Raw genomic sequence first — 22,448 nt, 5'->3', positions numbered from 1 at the left:
ACAAGTAAATTATACCTTTTATCAAGTGTTTGATAAATTTGACTTACTATGTGGTTCTACTCATAACGCTTAATGAAGAGGGAAGTTGTATACTTGGTGGATTATCAATTTCAACATTGACCAAGTACTATTGAGTCCTACTTTGCCATCCACTGTTCTGTTCAGCTCTGGGAACAAAAACAGAAAGTTCATACCTTTAGTCCCATTCTACAAAAGGATATCTTTCATTCTTCCCCAGATGTTTTGTCAGTTATTCTTTATGATTGCTGGATTCTTCATCTTTCACATTAAAATATTGCCTATTTTTCATGTTGTTGCAAGGATTAAAACAAATATATTTAAGGCACCGGCTGCAATGCCTGGCATGAAATAGAGCATAATGGTGGCTTTTCATTTTCCCAATTTAGTTATATAAAAAAAGAATATTCAAGCTATTTTTTTCCCTATTACATAATGCTGTTACTTTTCCTGGCTGAAAATTGGTGGGCAACTGATGAAACCACTCAGGCCTCCTGGTGGGAACTGTACGTGTTGAAACTGGATTGGGAGCAACCCCCTGGGTGAGAACACATGGAACTCAGTGATGCTTGATTCCAGCCACACCATCCTGCATGGTTAGCATTGGGTGACAACTTCACATTGGTATAAACTTAGTATTTTAGAAAATGAGAGCATAGCTATACAATTTAGGTCTAATTGAAGCTCAACTTTTAGAACCACAGGTGGAAATCTAAAGCAGCCAGTGATAACTAGGTCACAGGCCACCATTGCCCTAAAATGCCTGGTTTCAGCTGCCTGGACACATGACAAGTGGATGAGTTTTTCTTCATACTTCTTCTCAAAAAGACTGGCAACCTCTGTGCCTTTCCCTCAAACTACAGATAGTGTTGTTAGATTAAAAAAATTAATATGTGGAAAGCATGTTGTAGAGCAGTGTCTTGTTCATAATACATGCTATGAGTGTTTGCTGTTATTACTGTTTGTATTATGTAAATATACATATTTTGCAAGACTTTTTTCACATGAACATAAGGCTCTGTGAAATAGATTTCTTTGAAGTCTTATATTTGTGATTCACTTAGTAGGCTGACAAAATGGCAACCCTGCAAACTACTTACATTCCAAAATGGCCCTTAAACGTGTCCATACATCTTAGTTTTGAGCCCCTCTTCTAAACAGAACCCTTTCTCAAAACTCCTGAAGAAATCAGAAGAGGTGATTTTTTTTTTAAGTTTATTTATTTTTGAGAGAAATAGAGAGCACGGTGGGGCAGAGAGGGAGAGACAGAGTCCCAAGAAGGTTCTGTGCTGTCAGCGAGCACTTGACAAGAGGGTTCAAACCCAGGAACTGTGAGATCGAGTCAGACACTCAACTGACTGAGCACCCTTCTGGGCGCCCCTGGAAGAGATGATTTTTATCCTGATAATTTAAGACTATAAATGAAGAGAATGATGCTCTTTGGTGTGGGGACTTCCTAATGAATAAATAAATGGTCTTTTGTTACAGAGGAAACAGGACCAGCTTTCTGTTTCCTGGGAGTCTTGCTTAGGAAGGACAATTTCCTCTTAGATTTATAATGCTAAGAATGATTTGTCTATGCTTGTTGTGTATGTGTGTGTGGGTGGGAAGGAGCTAATAGGGTAATGGGCCACTTTCAAATAAAACTTTTGTCAAATGAGAAAAAGAAAAGCTTACTGAATAATAAAAAAAATCTGGGTAGTTATGAAAGAAGAAGATCATCATTTTTGTGGCAATCTCTTAAGCATTAGCTAAACTAATGGGGATAAGGTGATCACTATAGCCCCTCAAAGGATACCTGTTGATTGCTCATCACTTGGATCACACTGATTGGGGTTCAGGTTATATGAGTATTGATAGATGACAGTAATAACTTGTTTTCATTTGGAGATTCATTCTCTATTCTTCATTGTTCTTAGTATTTCATAAACATTATTATATTTCATTATTAGACAAAACTCTGCAGTATTTTCATAGTGAGGGAGATTCAGAGAGATTAAGTTACTTTTTGTAACATGAGAGAGCTACTAAGCTGTCTAATTTAGAAAAGGTAGGCTTTTAACTTCTTGGGATGCAGAAGATTGTTCTAAAATTCAGGTACCTCACAAATATAGGATTAATTTTTTTTAAATGTTCATTTAAATAATTCTATGGCTGGCATAAATTTAAATTTAATAGCAAAAGGTCCTTTACATGTATTACTATTCATTAGGTTAAATTTACTACAATTAGCATGCAATTTTGAGTGGTTTTCCAGTGTGCTATTTTGAGAAAAGATCAAAGGATTTCTATTGAAGTGATCTCATTAACCACATTAGGAAAAAAGATATGTATACTGAACAAGGTGCATCTTTTCATTAAATAAGTAATCACAATCATTTAAAGGAATATATCGCTTATTAGATCATATTTTTAGAGCCTGATTAGAAGATAATTTTGTGCTACATTTAAATTTTGTATATATATTATGTAATTATTCAAAAGCAAGTTTAATTAGCCATAATAGCCAATACATTGCTGTTAAAATGTAAATTTTGAGCTGTCGCCAGAAAAACAGCAATAATTAGGACTTCATTTTTGGAAACATCTAGAGTATCTCCTGAGCACCAGGCCACAGTCAGCACCAATCACACAGAATCAGGGTCCTGCAAATCATACAGGAGCAGAGCAGGCACCTGGATTTGGGGCACTGATGGACTATGAGGCTTTTGGTGTGTGACATTCTAGTGTAGTAACCATTTTTTTCCCCATGTAAATTTAATTCTTCAGAAAACTAGAATAAAAACGAATGCTGCATGGTTAAAATACAGGAAAGCCATTAGGCATCATTTGCACTTTTCCCCTATTTCTGAGAGCAGTAATGTCAAAACAAAAAATATATTAGACAAAGTTAAATAGTCAAGGAAGATTCAAGATTATTGTAATACATGGAGGCCAGAACTCAAACTGAGCTCACTTCAAACTCAATTCAACTGAAAAAAAGAAGACTGGAGAGATCTGTGGTGGGATCATAGACTACCTGTGGCTTGCTGATTGGCTTCACCCAAAGAAAAAGTAAACCTCCTTGAAATATCTTCCTGGTTGGAGGTTTAGTTACAACTTGGAGCAAGGCCCCCTCCCTTTCCAAGGTAGGCTACTACCCTCCCACAGAAATTGGGAGATTGGGAGCTATCATTGTTGAAGATTATGTTTCAAAGGGACAGCTCTCAGGTTCTTGAGAAAAAGAATCCTGGGTTGTGACACTAGCAAGAGGCTTTTAAAAATATTTATATATCAAAAAGTCAGAGAAGAAATTTGAAATTACAAGTTTTCTAAAGTAAATGCTCAAAAGAAAGGGAGGCCAAGGGCCTAGAGGCAGGAAGAAGCCCATCTAAAGTTTGATCAAGCTGTGGGGAGTATTAAGGTCTTGGTCAGAGGATTCCATCTTTCCAGGAAATCAGTGTTATTCAGCAAACTAATTTTGCAGGAAATCAGTAGGACACAAAATAATAAACAAAAGGTGGTTTTTATTTCTTGGTTTTCAGAACACTACAATTTACATTCAGTGTAAACTATTTGGACCTATCTGTGATTTTGGAATTTTTTTTAAAAAACAGCAAAATAGAATAGATTATTGCCACACATTAGAAAAGCCCTTAAGAGCATTTTGTAAGAACGGTGATACACAACAGGGAGTTAATATTAGTTCTGGCTGTAACTTTGGAGTCAGAACCAGTTTAAGTTGCAGCCCTTCCTGATCTTGGGGAAGTTACTTAGTCTCTTTGAGGTTCAATTCCCTAGTCTGCAAAATGGGCAGAATAGAGTTGTTACAAGATTGAAAGAGGATGATGCATACCCAGTGATTAGCAAAATGCCTGTCTACATTTTAAATGTATAACAAATAATATACCTTATTATGGTATATTGGTGAGTGGAGGACCTGTTTCTACTAGCATTGGTTTGATGCCAGTGGATACATTATTCCATCTTGTAGTAACATCCTCGTAAGACATACAGATTTGATGTGAGTCAAAAATGAGCCACAGTCCCTTTCGATGTTACAGAGAGTGGGCTCTAGTCCAAAGCCTTAACTAACACATGATTGGCTGCTTATAATTCTTAGTTAACAGATGAGTGAGTTTACTGTGTTATATTGAAGCATTTATTTGGAAGTCTACAAAAAGTGCATGGCTGCTAATACAGAGCTTCCTATATTAAGTAACAAAAATCTATTCGATAATGAGTACACAATAGATTTTTAGGCAATCTGCATGTATCCAACCTTAAAACATTAATAAACTTTCACATCACAAGTCCTTATTAGAAAATACTAAAATACCATGAGAGCCTTTCTAAAGTGTGACATGTCCCCTTGAGCTTTGGAAAGAGACAATGAGATGTGTTGTCATTTTAAAAATAGTCACCAACCCTGAAGGAAGAAATGTGGCAAATGTTTAGAAAAATATAGCGTAAATCCATCTCTTATGGAAACATGAAATCTGGGAGGATTCTTGTGATGTATATCAAATACCTGTTTAGTAATGAAATTGGTTTCCTGTGGAGTTTTCTTGATATTTTATTAACTACCTTCCCTCAAATAATGTCAGAGGTAACTCAGCATATTCTGAATAGTACCCTACAGGAAATGCTGTCTCCATGAAGATTCATAATATGCTTTCTCTGTTGGTTCATGGGCTCCAAGGAGCAGCAAATGCTACCTTAGGCTGCAGTCTGTAGGTCTCACCTCTTGTCATCTGACTTTGTTGATTAAATCACCATCATCATGATTAACTCCTTACCCGATCTCAGGATTATAAGAATCCTGGCTTTGGTAATAAAATAGGAAAGACAAGAACATTTAATTAATTTTCCAGGTTAAAAAATGGATGTATTAAAGATGTCAATACAGACAGAGGCCATCAAATAAATGAAGAAAATTAGTAGAAAGAGAAGTACCAACGTTGTCACATCTATAAGCACACTAAAATCTTACATTTCCTTGAGCAAACTTTGGAGTGTCTGAGTTTAGCCACTCGCTGTATAATCAGAAGCAAAGCCCTGAACCTCTGTGGACTTGACTTTTTGCATCTGCAAAATGGCATGAATAAGGTTAAATACCTGCAATATTGTTGTGCTGATAAAAGAGACAATGCATGTAGAGCACTTGGCATTCGATCCAACACAAAGAACTTTTGATAATGTAAATTAGCTTTTATTAGTAGTACTGGCAAATTGACTCAGGAGTGTACCATACTATAAATGGAGATACACCTATTACCCGTGGCAAGAAGGAGAAATGTTAGTAATTGATACTTTAGTACCTAGAAAGTTTTTAAAAGTGTTTCTGAATTCTATTTACATAAAACTTTTCTCAGTAGCCACTCTGAAACTAACAAGACAAGAGCAGTGCTTCTGTTGGATAAATTTAGGTTGTGAGGATGGGAAAAGGGCACATATCAACTGTGATTTTTATTTGTGGAGGAAAACAATGCAGAGCTCTTGAAAGAAGGAATGATTAACCTTCCTGCCTGTTCTTTTAATCTGCCTGCTCTTCCTCCTAAGACATTCAGGAAGACTGGGCTACATGACTTAACCAGCCATAAGCGCCAGACTCGCCCCCATGGTGGATGGCTTGACATGCTTTCTTCTGGTGGACTCAGTGGAAAACCTGGCTAATTCTTCACCTTAGCTCTTGTACTTTCACCAGAAAGAATGAGATGTTTTCCAACAAAAGACGGCAATAGCTTTCTGACAGCAGTATCAAGATGATCACCCAAAGTGAGCAGACACAGTTTTAAATGAAGAAAACTACATATTGCCCCATTTCCCAAAATGCCCTGGACTTATACAGATGGTGTGCAGGAACCCTGGTTGAGGAGGAGTGCACCTAGCACCCAGCATACAGATCCGCAGTAGAGACCATACGCTGTATTTCATTCAGAGTACACCACAGAATTCCAGAGCAGGGAAGAAGGAAGGAGGAACAAAGAATTGGCCTAACAGTTTTAGAAAGAAACCTAAAACCTCATCAGAAGAGCTATTATTTCTAAGATAATAGGCCTTGCTGTCAGTGATTACTGAAGAGTGGTCTCGGGTGATCGATTTAATGATACCTAAAAATATAAAGTATAATAAAATTTTGAAAGAGGGAGAAATTTAATTCACTCCAACCATGGGAGCCAGCAAGCACTGATCTGTAAAGATGGAATGTTTCTCAGATAAACAGAAACAAGCTCTACATTCAGCATGACAATTAATAGCCTGAATCAACATGCCTTGGAAATTAAGGGATCTTTTAGTCACTTGAATTTACAGGGCCTCCATTCATGTTAGGGAAGTCCCTGAATGCAGTGACCCCTGAGAAGATAATGTACGAGGTGGTCACCATCACAACTGATTGAGCCATGGCATGCAGTACATACTGCAGAACTGTGTCATTGTTGGGAAAGCTGCTGATTCCATACCTTTTGTGTGGAAAACACGGAAAATAATCAGACCGTCATTGTTTTTATACAGAACCTTATCCTTCTCTGAGCACTTTCATGTTTATTGTTCTACCAAATCTGATTCTCATGGTGACCCTGGGAGGTAAATAACATATAACCATTATGTTTCTGATAAAAACAATGTTAGCAGTGGATAACAAATTACGAAAGGTCTCTTAACAATTTGTAAAATTGTAACAATAATACAGCCACATACGCGTGTACACACATGCACATTCCTCACTACTCTAGTTATAATCATGGTGCCATCTTTGTCTTCCTATAAACCAGGTTCCCACCAAATTCCTAGTTCCAGGCCTGAGAATTCTTTGGAATGAATCCTCTGGGTTTTGGTAAAAATTGGTTGTTCAACTTTATGTATGTAAAACAGTGAAATGCATCTTAAGGAAAGTGATTTCTGGGGGCTCCTGGGTGGCTCAGGAGGGTAAGTGTTCAACTCTTGGTTTGGGCTCAGGTCATGATCTCACGGTTCATGGGACCCAGCCCCACATCGGGCTCTGCACTGACAGCATGGAGACTGCTTGAGATTCTCTTTCTCCCTCTCTCTACCCTTCCTCTCCTGGCACTCTCTCCTCTTTCAAAATAAATAAATAAACCTAAAAAAAATGAAAAGCAATTTCTGGGTGTTTTAGTCATTGAGCAACCAGAAAAGAAACTATTTTGCTATTGAAGAGTATAGTGGAGTAAAAATCAGTAATGGAGAGAACAATCTACATTTCAAAATATAGCTCTTCTTGCTTTTATGAAATGTAATACATTTTGATGAAAAACACAAACTCTCCAGGCTCCCTAGCTTTGAAACTCATTTTCTCAATTATTTTCTGTATGGCTTTTTTTTTGCTTCATAAATATGGAAAGCTTGACCTGGCTGATGGGCCTCTTTTCAACTTACTTTGCAATAGTAACAGTCTTGAAAAGTACTCTAGAAACTTCTGCAACTATTCTGCTTATTTTGAGAAAAGAGCTCCAAATTAGCTCTCAACTATTTGTAGTGCTATGGGTGTCAGATGATGTTGATGTAAATAAAGCACCCAAATGAATCAAAATGGAGACTGCTAACTTGGTTGACTTTAAATAACTTAGTGATTTAGTCATTGGAATTAAGTGGCTTATTACTTGAAGGCATAGGAAAATAAATGCAGATATGATAACTTGCATTGATATAAATTGATCCTAATCTGCATAAGCACAGGGGAAGTGATTTCTGGTTTAATTAAATAAATATCATAAGTCCCTCTTTTACTGAAGATATTATAGAAGATGGGAGTTAGGGAAGTGTTGAGGAAACCATATTTATGATGAAATGCAATGTCACTACCAGTGTCTTGCCTCCTGTTTATTACCTTTACTTAAAAATTTGAAATCAGAGGTCTCTCACATTTTCTTAATGGTTAAATTCACCCCAGTCTACTCCTGAAAATTTATGAACTTACAAAAATCTCATCTTCTAATCAGTCAGAAAACATACATCTTGTAGCTTGTGTGCACAATCTTCATTTGATGTTAGAAGGTGAGGGAAGTGGTAGAAAAAACAAATAGAGTTACAGGTAACTATAAAAGGACTAGCAATATAGACTGGAAGCAAAAAATCCACCCAACAGAAATGAAAAACTTAAGTAAACTTTCACAATAGTGTGGGCCCCATACTAAAATGGATGATGTAAAATACGGTTAAGGGAAGATGGGGATTAAGTTAGATTTCCTGCAAATCCTCCCATGCAGTCTTCTTGATTCTGTTCCTGCAGCTTCAGGCCATTCTGTCTCAACGTTTTCCTTCTTAATCCTTAGTGGCTTTCCAGAGTTCAATCTAGAAACCTGGATCCTTCTTTTCCTTTGAGTCTCATTTCAAATACCTTCCACTCCAAGAAACTTTTCCTGATGTCCGGGTCTAAAGCCTCATTTCTCTCTCTCTTAGTACCATTTTTTGTGTCTTCTTCTTTTATTGCATTTTTAAATTTAAAATTGTCTTATTTTATCACATTTTCCATTGCGTTTCTAATACTCTTGGGTACCTTGATATCCTCAACATCTTACATGGTACCTGGTAAATTGTTGTTACTCAGTAAATACTTGTTAAAGAATTTTAATTATGTGATTTTAATTCTACCTGATTTTATTTTCCCCTTTTCCCCCCCACCTCCATACATGAACCGATAATAACAACTTGGCGTGAATCTTTCATATACCTTTCACCATGTTCCTATTAAATACATAAAAAAGAGTTGTTTTTCTCTCTTGCTTTATAGAAATGGATGCACACTATATGAATTAAACTTGCTTTTCTCCTTTATTGACATGTTATGTACATCTTTCAGGTCAACATATTTAACTCTAACTCCTATTTTCAACTTTATTAAAATTCTAGACTATGGGTGTTCCATAATTTATTCAACCATAACCTTGTCATTAATCTCTTAAGTTTTTCCCTTTGTTTCTTTTCCTCTCATAACATTATAACATCCTATATTTATATATTTATGTGCTGGTGTATTTAATTATGTAGACTGTATTCCCCAAACTGGGGTTGCATGATTTAAATATTTGGGTTTTTTTTTATCTTTTACTATTGTAAATTTCAAGCATATAATGTTAGAGGGAATTGTATAATGAACTCACATGTACCCATCCTCCAGCTGCAATTTAATCTTTTTTTAAAATGTTAATAGATGTTATTAGATTACTTCTTAAAAATGACTGAAAACTTCATATTCTCACCAGCAAAATTGCCCATTTCCCAAATAAATATGCTTACCATGTCACCATTTCTTTCTTCTTTATTCCTGTAAGTTTGTTGGGAAAAAAAACCTCCTTATTTTATTTTGACTTCCATTCTAAGTTGAGCATCTTGTCTTACATTTAATCACCCATTCAGATCTTCTTTTCTTTACTTGCCTGTGCACATTTTTGTCCATTCTTCCAGTGGATTGTTTGTTTTACTTTTTCCATATTACTTGATACGTGCTCTTTGTATTTTAGAGGTATTGACTCTTGGTCTGTCATATGTACTACAAATATTTCTTTTCTCGTTTTCATTTGCGTTTTCACTGTTAGTGACACCTTTTTTTCCCATAAAAGCGTTATTATTTATGAAGCCAGATATGCTGATCTTATCATGTATGACTCCTTTGCATGGCCTCTGATCTGTGTGTTAAGTTTTATATCCATCTTCTAATTTCTTTTCACTCTCCCACAACATCTACTATGCAACATCCACTCAGGCTTTTGTTTAGTTTCTGAAAAGTAAACTTTTTCTTTCCTCTAAGTCATTACTCCTCATTCCTTCTGATTAGAAGACTCTGCTGGCCACTTTTCACTTGACTACTCTCCAGTCCTTTTCCCTGTCTCACCCAAAATGTCACAAACTCAGAAAGGTCTTTCCAACTCCCCAGTCTAAATCAGAAACCCCTGTTCTACTCCTGCGTGGTAGCTACCATTTTCTTTCATCATACATGCTGGCTCCAACTGTTGTATCAACTTTAACTTCATGATTTTTTGTTGCATGTCTCTTTCCTTCATTATATATCAAGGCCCATGAGGGCAGATGTCAAGTGTGTTTGGTTATCTATCTATACTTCCAGGGCCTAGTAAAGTCCTTGGAACATAACTATACTTCACTATATATTAGTTGACAGAAAGAGTGAATATTCTTAGAAAACTTCACAAAAGATGGCGCATCAAGCTAATTTTGAGGAATAAGTAGTATTCAGCTAGGCATGATGAAAAAGATCCTATGAGCCAGCCATGTAGGTAGAACTTTATTGGCCTGTGGGAACTGGCCAATTTTATTTATTGCCATAATAAAATTATGACTGCAAATTCCTTTGAGAGAAATGGAAGAGAAGTTTGAGTCGGTAGCTGTGGGCAGATCAAAAAGGGCCAGGAGAATGGTAGTCACATTGATACTTGACACTTTCAAGCGTTCTAATAAAGCCTTATGGGCACAATGACCATGTAAAAGTGTATGAAGCCTGCAGATGATTGAGCTATAGACACATAGTTTACAGAGTATAAGGTGATTGAAGAACAGGTTTCAGTAAATGCCATGATCCTATGGCTTGCCCCAGAGATGAGGGAGAATGTGTGTGTTCCTCAATTAGTTTTTACTTGACCGAAGTCACACAGGGTTTGATTGTCCATCGCCTTTTTAATTCCATGTGGTGCCATTTGAGGTAGTAGCTTGTTCTATTTGGCGCTTTCTGTCCTCCAGGCACATGATGAGTTTTTCTGTGGCCAGTGTCCCTTCCCACATAGTACCTAGATTCCTGGTGAAGATAACAGTCCCTCAGTCCCCCAGTGGTAGCCTCTGTACTTCCCCTTAAACATGTGCCTTTGTGCCTTTGAAAGTAGCAGGGGAAAATGTTAGACCTGCAGCCACACAGGTGGCATAGGCTTATTGATTTCCAAGTCCTTTCTGAATCTCCATTTCATTAGAAGGGCTATGATGTGTCACACATGTCCTCTCTCAAGCGTTTTGTCTGACCTGCCTGAGCAAACTTCTGAATGTGCAAGGCATGGGTGGAGTTGATGGGAAGAGAAAATGAGAGGGATTTGAAACATCCAGCATTCATCACTTCTCAGACAACCATAGTATGAATTGAAATTAGTGCACGCCATGCAAATCATTGCCTACCTGCTTTCTTGCAGCTGTGTCATTTAAACATGCATTCTTGTGAGTGACTGCATTGTAATTGTTTCTTCTGACCCATGTTGTATTGAAGCACAGAAATGGAAAAAATAATAAACTTTATTTTTCTAGAGATGGAGAACAAAACTGTGCTAATCTCAATTCACAAACACCCCAGGAGCCTACAATTTCAATTTTCTTTTCACAGTATTAATGAAACTGGGTACTGGAAAAGTCAAATCTTCCCCCATAAATCTGAAACCATTTTGAAGACTAGCCTAGAATTATAATAACTTCCACATCTATTAAAACACAGTACAGTGCTCTGTTCTAATGAGATCATTTTAGGCAGCTCTTTTTCCTAGGTGGGGAGGAGAAAGAAATTTAAAATTGATTACTTTTAGTTTAATTTATGATAAAACCAGAAAGACTGGTCAAAGACTCTCGGTGAGAAAAAAATTTAATAAATGCATCTTGCCAGTAGTTTTTAAAAGGATTATTGTAAGGCAGGTTATCTAACAATTCCAAGTAGCAGAATGATAAATGTTGAACATCGCAGAGTTTTATAATCCGTTATATACCCCTACTGATCTGAAATGTATAGCTCATATTCTGGGTTTTTTTTTTTTTAACCATTGGTGTATTTTATTCTTTACTATTTCTTAAAATTGGCAATATCTTATATTTTTTTTTCTTAAAACTCAAAAGCTGATTTTTCATTGTCTTCAGCATATAATGAAACTGTTACTTCATCCTTGATGTGACAGGGTCATGGTTGATGATGTACCTATACACTAACAGTCTATATTGAAGAAATAAAACCAGCAATAAGAATTGCCTAGAAACTGCAATCTCACCCTACAAAGCTAAGTTTGGAAACAACATAAATATAATAAGATTACAGTGAAAGAACAGCTCATCCAAGTATACAAAATAGTTTCATAAAAATGACAATTTGAGTGATAAAAAGAGCATCTAATAGCATGGTTATTGCCTTAGTGTACTCATCAATGGAAATATAAGGTCCCACCACCCACCAAACTGTCATTTTATGTGACAGGAATTAGGACTGTAAGCATCATTTCTCGTGCAGGATCATAAAAACATACATCAAGTGCAGTTTTATTTTTTAATAACAATACCTGATTGCTATTTTTCTAGTCTCAGAAAAAATAACCAAAGGATGCCAAACACTTTCCATTGCAAAGTGAAACCTCTTTGGAAAAATTGACTAATGTTCAAAAATTTACCTTCCAAAATGCATAGTTATTTTAGAACTTTAGTTGTGAATTATCCTGCTAAATAAACGTGGGCTTTTTACTCCCCATTTGCATAAACTAAGGCTATGACTAGATACAAACAGTGGCAAACTGATAAATATAGGCCCCAGTGCAAAGCTTAATGACTTAATGTGCTCCTCACACATCCTCATCTGCATAACAAAAGTTTTTATTGGTAATAAAATAGCATTTATAAATAAATATATATATATACATACATATGGCATATAATTGTATTCTATAAACAAATTTAGAAGGCTGTATTATAAAGTAAAGCATTTCAATATGAAACACAAAGACTATGTTCTGATGAGACAATCATATTTAGACTTTTGGGGGGGGCCAGTAAGGACTATTTTGTATTGTGGTTTGAAATTAGGAACTTGGCAATAAGTTTTGTTACTCATTGAACACCTTGCTGGCCCACTGTGCTGTCTGAGGGCCACCTTCAAGGACAAGTGCTGAACTGGGAGAGAGATGCACAGAAGAGGTAGAGAGGGGGGAAGACGTAGAAAGAAGAACAGTGAGGAACGTGGAGTCGGTGGCAGATACGCCAGAGGAGCTGGTAAGAAATGAGACCTGCCACAGTCTTCTCCGTTCTGTTCTCTGCTGTAGCCTAATATATCACTTAAACATGTTTGTTCCATGGTGTTTTTTAACTGGATCTAAATGAGTTCTTATTTGGGGGAAATGATGCTCTCTCACAGATGCACTGCCAAAGACTGTCAAAAATAAAGAAAGAACATACATCAGGACAATTTCTTTTCCTGTCCTCGTAGTTTAAAATAACTATCTCAGCAAACTTAAGGATAAGTTAGAATTTTAAATAGCTTACTTTTTAATTTTTTATGAAAGCAACAAATGCATTTATTAATGTTTTTATATGACAAGGCACTGGAGTATGTCTTTTACATTTGGTGTGCATTTTCCATAATGAATTTTTATCTGATATGATAAATTGGGTTAGGGTGTGATGTGGAAATATGTTAATAACTGTCCTAATACATGAAAGACTATGCCTACATAAATAATCATGGTATCAATCAATGAAAAACAAGAAAATTCACAGAGCTAACATACAGGATTCCTTATTAATTAGGGCCAAAGAAGACTATGTAGAGACCCTCAGATCTTGCCAAATATTTGAAAGAGATAGAGAAAGAGAGAATTAAAGAACCAGTTTTCATCTGCCCTTTATGTTTTTTATTTATTTTTGAGAGAGAGAGAGAGACAGAGCGTGAGTGGGGAAGGGGAAGAGAGACAGGGAGACACAGAATCCGAAGCAGGTTCCAGGCTCGGAGCTGGCAGCACAGAGCCTGACATGGGGCTCGAACCCACAAACCATGAGATCATGACCCAAGCTGAAGTCAGGTGCTTAACCAACTGAGCCATCCAGGCACCCCTCATCTGTCCATTATGATAACCCTGTTTACCTGTCCATGAGCCTCACGAATATTTTCATAGCCATTTAGTTGATAAGTAGCTTCTGTAAAAGAGGTTATAACCCTTTAGAAAGCTTTTTGTCCTTGCCCATGCAGTAAATGGCTTCTGCATCATTTAGGCAAAAATGCCAGCAGAAATCAAAAGCCTTCATATTGCCATTCAGGTGTGCATATGTGCTTTCCCCACAGGTAGTAGACCTTGTAATTTACACTCCATTCCAGTTGATTCTGAGGGGTAGGTGATGATGGGCATGAATTATACGGGAGTAAAATAATCTATTGTTTCAGTGTTTGCATAAATTGTGTGTGATTCACAATGCTTCTCTACTTTATGAATCACTGAAATAGGATATAAGTGGGCATAAACACTTAGGATATTTCACCTACTCTTTTTTTTTTTTTTTTTTGGCTTGCAACCTAGCCTCAAATCAAAGTATGTGTGCCACCACCGCAGTTGAAAGCTTAACTTGCGTTTCCAGTCACACCAAAGGATACTCACATGCTTTGGCCTATTTAATACCCATCCCCAGTCCTGCTAATGTTTTCCATGGACCTTGGCCCCTTATGCTTCTGGTCCAGTTAGCTTCGTTTTACTTCTAAGTCAGTTACAGTTTACCTGTAAGCAGTACAAATTACTGCTAATTTGTACATATTCCATGCCTTTAGCTCCCTCCCCTACTCTCTTTTTTATAAGTGTTTTCAAAGTGTTCTTCTCTGCTTTTAAAATATTCTCATCACATGGTGGGATAGAGAAAGGGAGATAGAGTAAAAGTACATTTTAGTTCATTTGTTTGCTTTTTTTAGCACTGCTGAGAAAACACATATAGATTGTTTTATTTACTTAAAATGTCTTGATTTAATGTATTATGGAATGTAAAGGGAATACAAAATTCTCAAATGCAGGAAATAAAAGAATTGGTTATGGATTTTGCTGATTAAACTCCCTTTTTCTCATTGTCATAAAGGGTTAAGAGAGGACTGAGTTTCTCTTTGATATAAAATTGTAGTCAAATTATATAGGAAGGCATTTAGCCTTTTGAGCCATTTCTACTCTTCTCTACATTTAAATTAATATGAAATTTCCTCAGAGGTTTTCCAGTGATCATCAAAATAAACCATTAATAACAATAAGTGAAGCCACATTTATAATTCATAAATGTATTTAAATTTCTCAGCCTTTTATTGTACATCTGGGAGAGATGTCTTTAGTGTATAAATAGTTCTGATATTAGCACAAAAGTTAAGAAAAATGTCACTTACCCTTCAGAGTTGAAGCAAAAACAGAAAAAAATTACTAAATAATCAGTGAGACATGGAAGCAACTGCATATTCCAAACAGGCCTATAATAATATCAATGGTGGCTATTAATTTTTTAATGTGAATCAGGGAAAAAAAGGATAAAATGTTTTATCATTGGGTTTTAGCATTTTGGGTAGGTTATTTTTAAAAAACGATATTTAGAATCTTTATTTACATATGGGTTACAGAGATATTTTTAGGCCTGCATGTGACTTAGGCAACGTTTTGGCTGGAGTTGCAAAAAAAGGCAAGTATTTTCCTTAAATAGGAGGTGTTTATCGAATGCCTGTATGGCAGACTTGAAACGTTTGAGGCTTTGCTTTGGTCTTTACATCTCATTCTTGTAACATCAATTGTTGATATCAATTTGTGGCTGCTGTGCTGCCTACACAGTTGTTGTGAACATAGATCAGAAATATTTGAGCAGTGGGGTGCCTGGGTGGCTCAGTCAGTTAAGAATCAGACTCTTGATTTTGGCTCAAGTCATTATCCTCAGGTTGTGAGATCAAGCCCCAAGTCAGACTCTGTGCTGCTCACGGAGTCTGCTTGGGATTCCTCTCTTCACCTTCCTCTGCCCCTCCCTCCCTCACTCTCTCTCTCTCAAAAAAAAAAGAAAAATAAGTAAATTGGTAAATAAAATAAAATAATAAAGAAATATTTGAGCAGATAAAAATAAGATTACAATTCTTGGATAAGGTAGTCCATTTAGGATACCAAATCCTAACTAGAAAAAAATGAACATATACATTCTTAGTATAGAACATTTAAACCCTGCATTTCTTTAAAACTCTCAAGTCTTCCTAGCATGAACTATATGGTTAGGATTTTGTCTCCATTCTCCCTATTCTTTTCTGACAGACAAAGTGAGATAATTACAAAAATGTGTTTAAAATAAAAACACACCATCAGGTTGGGGGAAAAGATTTAGGTAACATTTAAATAAAATCCTTTCTTTAGCTCTTGAGACACCATGTTAAAAGAGTGATCCACAAATGAGCAAGTAAAAAGTTGTCATTTAGCGAAAGTTAGCAGCTGAGTTAATTGGCAGACTTTGGCAAAGATGACTGTATTTGAAAGAGAAAGTGCTGCCTCTGGTTTGTGAGGTAGTGACAGAGTTCCTGCAGTACATTCTATTCTTCTTGAGAGGAAATTAATTTCCTGTAATCAAATGCTGCGGATTATAGTCTTTGTCTGGTTCCACCTTGGCCACAGGAGCAACTCCAAGGCTTTTTATTCAGCAACATTACATGGGCTTTTGTAAAACAAGCAGTGACATATTCAGCATAGAAAGGTTTCACCTGATACATTTTACAGCTCCAGAACACAGCATATTGCTGCTTTGAGACCAAGAGCTGTTACTTTGTAAGTGACTATATTTGTAAGGCTTTGTTTGGGGAAGGAAAGGAAAGTGACAGCAAGAAACCCACATTTAGGCAGAAGAAACCTTGGTGATGTTCGGAAATGGAATTACAAAGCAGTACAGAGCTATGGCTGATAAATTACTCCCAGTATTAAATAGGAAATTTTGTAAAAATATTAAAAAATAGCTACTAAATGATGTTTAATAGTAGTATAATAAAAGCACAACTTTAGTGTTCTTGAACTGTTCAATTTCTATAAACACACAAACCATACACACACACACACACACACACACACACATACCTATATATCTGATATATATACAACCTTGAGATTATTTTAATTCATGCTGCCTAATTTAGAAAAAATAATATTTTGAAAATTATAGCATTTTTAATCCACTACATCTGAAAAGTAATCTTTTTTTCTGTAAGACAAAAGAGAGGACACAGATTCAGAGAAAGAAAACATAAACCATAGAGGAAAATGACCTAGGGTCAGAGATAGGACAGATTTTTATCTCTGTACAGTTGCTAATCTTCTAAAAATTCTTTCAAAGAATAAGTTTATTGTGTAGAGAAAAATAGGTGCCCCACCCCCATTTACAAATTAAATCCCAGGACTTTTTCTCTCCATTTATCCCCAATTTCGGTGCCTAACTATGCCTTGGAGAAGATATTAATGCACCCTGTAATCCATTTCTTATACTCATGGAAGAGCTTTATTTATCCTTTGGAAACACTGAATGAGATTTTTGCCAGTAGAAGAAAAATGTGCAAGCCAGTCTTTTATTCATTATCTATTAAGTACTGAAATTTGACTCATACCCAACCTAGATAGCCTATAAAACTGAGAAAAAAATATTTTCCTACTTCCCCCTCCCAAATTTAGTTTTGGTCATCACTCAACCACTGGTAATGAATGGATGATACATATATACTTATGTGAATAAAACCTCCAACACAAAAGGATTTATTTTTATTTTAGTTTGTAAACTGTGACTAACATCACAGTTTTACAAGCAAGCAATTAGTCTATTCAAAATGCCTAGATTATCTTTTTGTTCAATACTGAATTCATTACTGAATGAGGCACTATGACTTCTAAAATAATACTAAATTTAGCTATAATAATTCAGATTCCAGAGCTAGCCCAAGTGTTCCATATGAACCTCAATTTGGTTGTTAAATTAATACCCTCTGATAGTATAAGGTAGTGTCATTATGATTGTATTTACCATGTTGGGTTTATAATTTATAATTTTTCACCTAACACATCAACGTGGCCCTTAAGAGCTACAGAAGCTTATTTGGGGCTGCACTTACAATATCATGTTAATAAAATTGATCTTTGATAAAGAAAAGATGGCAACAGATCTCTCCCCAAGTGCTTTGATTCCTAGTCCCTAGTCTCTAGTGACCATGAGGCCTAGGGATTGCTACATTTAGCAGTAGCAGAATACCTTTCCTAAAGCCGTAGGTGTTACTCGTTTAGGCATGCAAATAGATGGTACATGTTAATATAGCTCTTGGGCATTCGGTGAACTCGGTAATCACACTACGTTGTTCTCCCCTTCTTTCCTACAGCTAACCCAACCCGAGCAGGCGGGCGAGAGCCGTACCCAGGCTCAGCGGAAGTGATTCGGGAGTCCAGCAGCACCACAGGCATGGTGGTGGGGATCGTAGCTGCCGCCGCCCTGTGCATTCTCATTCTCCTCTATGCCATGTACAAGTACAGAAACCGGGATGAAGGCTCGTATCATGTGGATGAGAGTCGAAACTACATCAGTAACTCAGCACAGTCCAACGGGGCTGTTGTAAAGGAGAAACAACCCAGCAGTGCGAAAAGCGCCAACAAAAATAAGAAAAACAAGGATAAAGAGTATTACGTCTGATCCCAAGATCTTAAAAAAGACCCTTGTATAGAAATAGTCTTCATTTTATCTGAGACATAATATAAACTTATTTACTTTCCTTTTTACGAAGCACATACAAAAGAAGACAGGGAATGCAATCAGGAAGGAAAGACTGTTTTTAAAAAAATAAAAACAAGTATCTCATGCTCTTGTTTCTCCAAAAAAGAAAGAAAAACAAAACAAAAACAAAAACAAACAGGGGCCAATAAATTCCCTAACATCCACAGTGTTTTTCATTTACTCTGCCTGTCTTTATGTTGCTGGAACATTTCTAAAAGACAGTGATGACCGCTCGCATTCATAAAGCAAAGGAGTATTACAACATCAAGGCACAACACAAAAACAACGCAACACACAACATACACACACACACACACACACACACACCAAAAAAAAAAAAAAAAAAAAAAAAAAAAGAAGCTACCTATGATCCTGGATTTAGCCAAAGTGCTAGCGCTTTCCTGAGAAGTCAGTTAGCCCGATTGCCAGAGAAGACGGTGTCATTTGGAATGACCCAAACTGCAAACCTTTGGGTTTACCCCCTGGCGCAGCTGGAACAGTGGTTGGAACTTGCATTTGAAACAAAGTGCTGGCTTTTTTGAAGACTTGTGTAGGAACACATTCAAAAAGCCCCTTTCTGGTTGTGAGAGAATAAAAAAGTATGGAGGCCTTATTTTCAACAATGTGAAATATAAGGCACATTTTCACACTAAAATTTCAAAACAAACAAAAAAAAACCCAAGAGGGCATAGATGCAATCATTGGGAAATTTTCATGCACGCTTAATATGTTATTACATATGTTTATATAAAATCCATCTCTGTGTGCTTTCTGGACTGTGATAAGTGACGTTTTATAGCCTGTTGTATAGAAAATGCAAAATATATCTCTGCTCTTCAGCCATTTTTGGTAAATTCAATGTTATAAGTGTTGCTAAGTATAGGGAGTTTTATGACATCGGAGCAACAATTATTTCAGGGTTTTGGTTTTGGTTTTTGGTTTTTGGTTTTTTGCCACCATTATAAATTGCCACAATTACTTACTTTTTTAAAAAAAATTACAATGTAGTGTTTATTCTAAGGAAGATATGTATGAATGTATATAAAAAGACTCAGCTACTTTTTTTTTCTAACATGTACAGCCTTCATTCTGTTGCAATTAAGTTTTAGTATTTGTATGAAAGGTGTGAATTAGAAGGTAAAATATATACATATGTATCTTATAATCTTCTTTTCTCCCCCAAATACTTACATTTTTCATATATTTTCACCATTTACAGTCACACACACACACACAGACACACACATCCAGAGGAATCCATCAGATATGATGGAAAACCTGAACATATATATAACAGCAAATATTTACTGACAAATTGAAAAGCAGGAAGGAAGGAAGATAGTTGTGCCAAGGTATTAGTGACAAATGGGGTGATTTGCTTCATTGAGATCATGCTCCCAAGAAGCCCTGGGAAGATTTTAGTCCCTAATGAAATGGAACCTTTTCTTACCAAATAGAATATCACTGGTGTATTGCTGCATGAATATGAAACATTATGTTGGGAGGTTACAGAAGCAAAATTGGTTAATCTACAGCTTAACCCTGGCTGCTGCAATTGAAAACTTTGTTTCCAATAAAATCATATATATATATATATATATATATATATATATATATATATATATATACACACACACACACACGCACACACACGCACACACACACACACTCTGAACCTGATGTGCATGATAAATACTTTGGAAAGTAAACATTTTCTCAACTAAGAAAGTATTTTCAACAATTGTGTTAGTATCCATCTAAAAATATCATTCTCTGTTGATTATTGACCATATTTTAACTTTTCTGGTTTTACATATATATCATTAAATATAGTTTTAGTTTAACACACATTAAGCGATAGAAAAGTATAGATGACACACTTGTTTTTGCATATTGTTTCAATGATGTTCATAGCAATAAATTATTAATATGAGCAGGTAATGCAAAGGAAATGCATTATTAGATTGGAAGGTGATGCCTCAGTAAAAATTGGTCGCATTACTTTAACATCTCCTAAAAGAATGATTTTAGATTTCATAAAAGAGAATACCTTTACCATGAGCTTTAATCAGCAAAGGCAAAAAATGCAAAACATCTTTTGCGATACTTCAGTTGATGAAAAAAGCCAAGAAGTGGCCTGGATTTCAGACATACAGCACCTTAGAAATATGTATAATTCATAGCAAATCACCACTATCTATGGTTGCCAAGTAATTGTGGTGTGTGAAAAGTCTAAAAGGCTTCTCATGACCCAGAAAGTGGAGGTTTAAAACTAAAATTTAGTATCCATAACTTGTGTTTCAGATTTTCTTCTTCTTTTTTTTTAATTTGCTCGCTTTAAGAATTCATGTCTTTTTTTTTTTTCTCTAATTCAGTCTTACTCAGGGAAAGCCAGTGAAATAAGAAGGTAAATATGAAACCACTAATTTACATCTTGAGGTTTTACAAAGAAATGGTTGCTTTTCCATTTGCTCTATTGAACTCAAACTAGTTTCCATCTGGAAAGATTCTAAAATATGATAGAAAATAAATAATGGTATTTATAAGAAGTATATCTATGAAGGATGTTGTTGGGGTTGATTTCAATATTTCTTTCCAGCATAAATTTTAAAATTTCATGCAATGATCTAATATTGTCAGTAAAAATATTTTTAATGTTATTGACCTACACAAAATCTAGCATTTTTTTTCTTCTTTCTTTCTTTTTGAATGGAGAAAGAAAAGAGAGGAACATGAGCTAGAGAGAAAAAAAAGACATGAATAAGATCCCAAGTATCTTCATACCAAATGTATCAGGGTTCCATGAATAGTTGGCAGTTAACAGGATTTCACACTACCTGGCATAAATTTGATTACATCTCTAGACTGTAACTTTTCTGATTGAGTATGCTTCTTTTTTATCCATGTAATGTGTTGCCTTTTTAAAACAAAAAAACAAATACTACAATAATGTGTGAGGTGGTCAATCCCCAAAACATCAAAGAAAGGCCACATGACCCTACCCTTCTAGTGCTTTGTGTGATTGGGTATCTAAGGGTTTTGTTTTGTTTTTTCTGTTGCAAGGCCAATTTCTCCATTATTGGAAATGCTAAGCAAGTGGAATTTACTGTTTTGTTAATAAAATATTTCTTAATACAACTGTGGATTTATTGATTTCAAAAAAGTACATGCGGCACCATTTGGGGACCAAGTGGCCCAGTAAGGAAGACTGAATTTGAAAGGAAAACCTGTCCTTTAGACAACCAGGAGAAGAGTACTGCCTCTATTTTTCTGGGTTTTGATATTCATTAAGCATGTCTACCCTCATACACTTAACAATACAGCCACTAAATGTACCTTTGTTTGTATTTGTCCGTCTTGCTCTACAGGAAACTGCAAACTCCTAGAAGCAGTTAAAAACAACAGGAAGATGCTGATTTCACACATAAGATTTTTCTCTATAAAAAGCAGTGTAATTTAAATAAATCTGTGATTAATTTCCAATACTATCATTTACTAGCTACAAGTTATCTAACTTCTCTGACTCACTTTTCTCATTAGTAAATTAAGGGTAATGATACCAACCCCATAGGGTAGTAAGGATAATAAGAACTAATGTGCCTTGCACAACTAAGTGCAAAGAAAAGGTGGCTACTTGTATACTATTATTTTCCATAATAATAAATTCAAGAAAACATGTTAAAAATGTTTGCTCAGGTTGTGCTATTTGAAAAATAAAAATGCAAAAAACAAGTGTGTAAAGGAATATACTTTTTCATTTCCCACATTTTTTTTTTTTTTTTGCAAAAGCAAAGTGACTGTAGAAATGAGATGACCTATCAGTTACTCTTTGTGAGTTTTAGTCCAAGAGTTGGAAATGGATTTAAAACTCTGGCCTTTGATAATAATGTGATAGAAACAAACGCAGTCTTTATCCCCATTCTTACAGTACAAGGTTTGAACATGAGTACTTAATCCATTTT

General features: G+C 35.7%; 1 protein-coding gene across 24 annotated transcripts in view; it reads left to right on the top strand.

The window, feature by feature from the left end:
• NRXN1 (neurexin 1) overlaps positions 1–18,405 on the top strand; it is a 1,138,108-nt gene extending 1,119,703 nt beyond the window's left edge. For all 24 annotated transcript variants that reach the window (XM_047068175.1, XM_047068174.1, XM_047068172.1 and 21 more), the window contains one exon: positions 18,098–18,405. In XM_047068175.1, coding sequence (XP_046924131.1) covers positions 18,098–18,405 — 308 coding nt within the window. The remainder of the gene's footprint in view (positions 1–18,097) is intronic.
• Positions 18,406–22,448: the final 4,043 nt, after the last annotated feature.

Source organism: Lynx rufus, unplaced genomic scaffold (genome assembly GCF_022079265.1).
Source record: "Lynx rufus isolate CCGP_SWC_20201006 ecotype Redwood Valley unplaced genomic scaffold, mLynRuf1.p SCAF_8, whole genome shotgun sequence".
NCBI lineage: Eukaryota > Metazoa > Chordata > Mammalia > Carnivora > Felidae > Lynx > Lynx rufus.
This window is presented reverse-complemented; position numbering and strand designations above follow the sequence as displayed.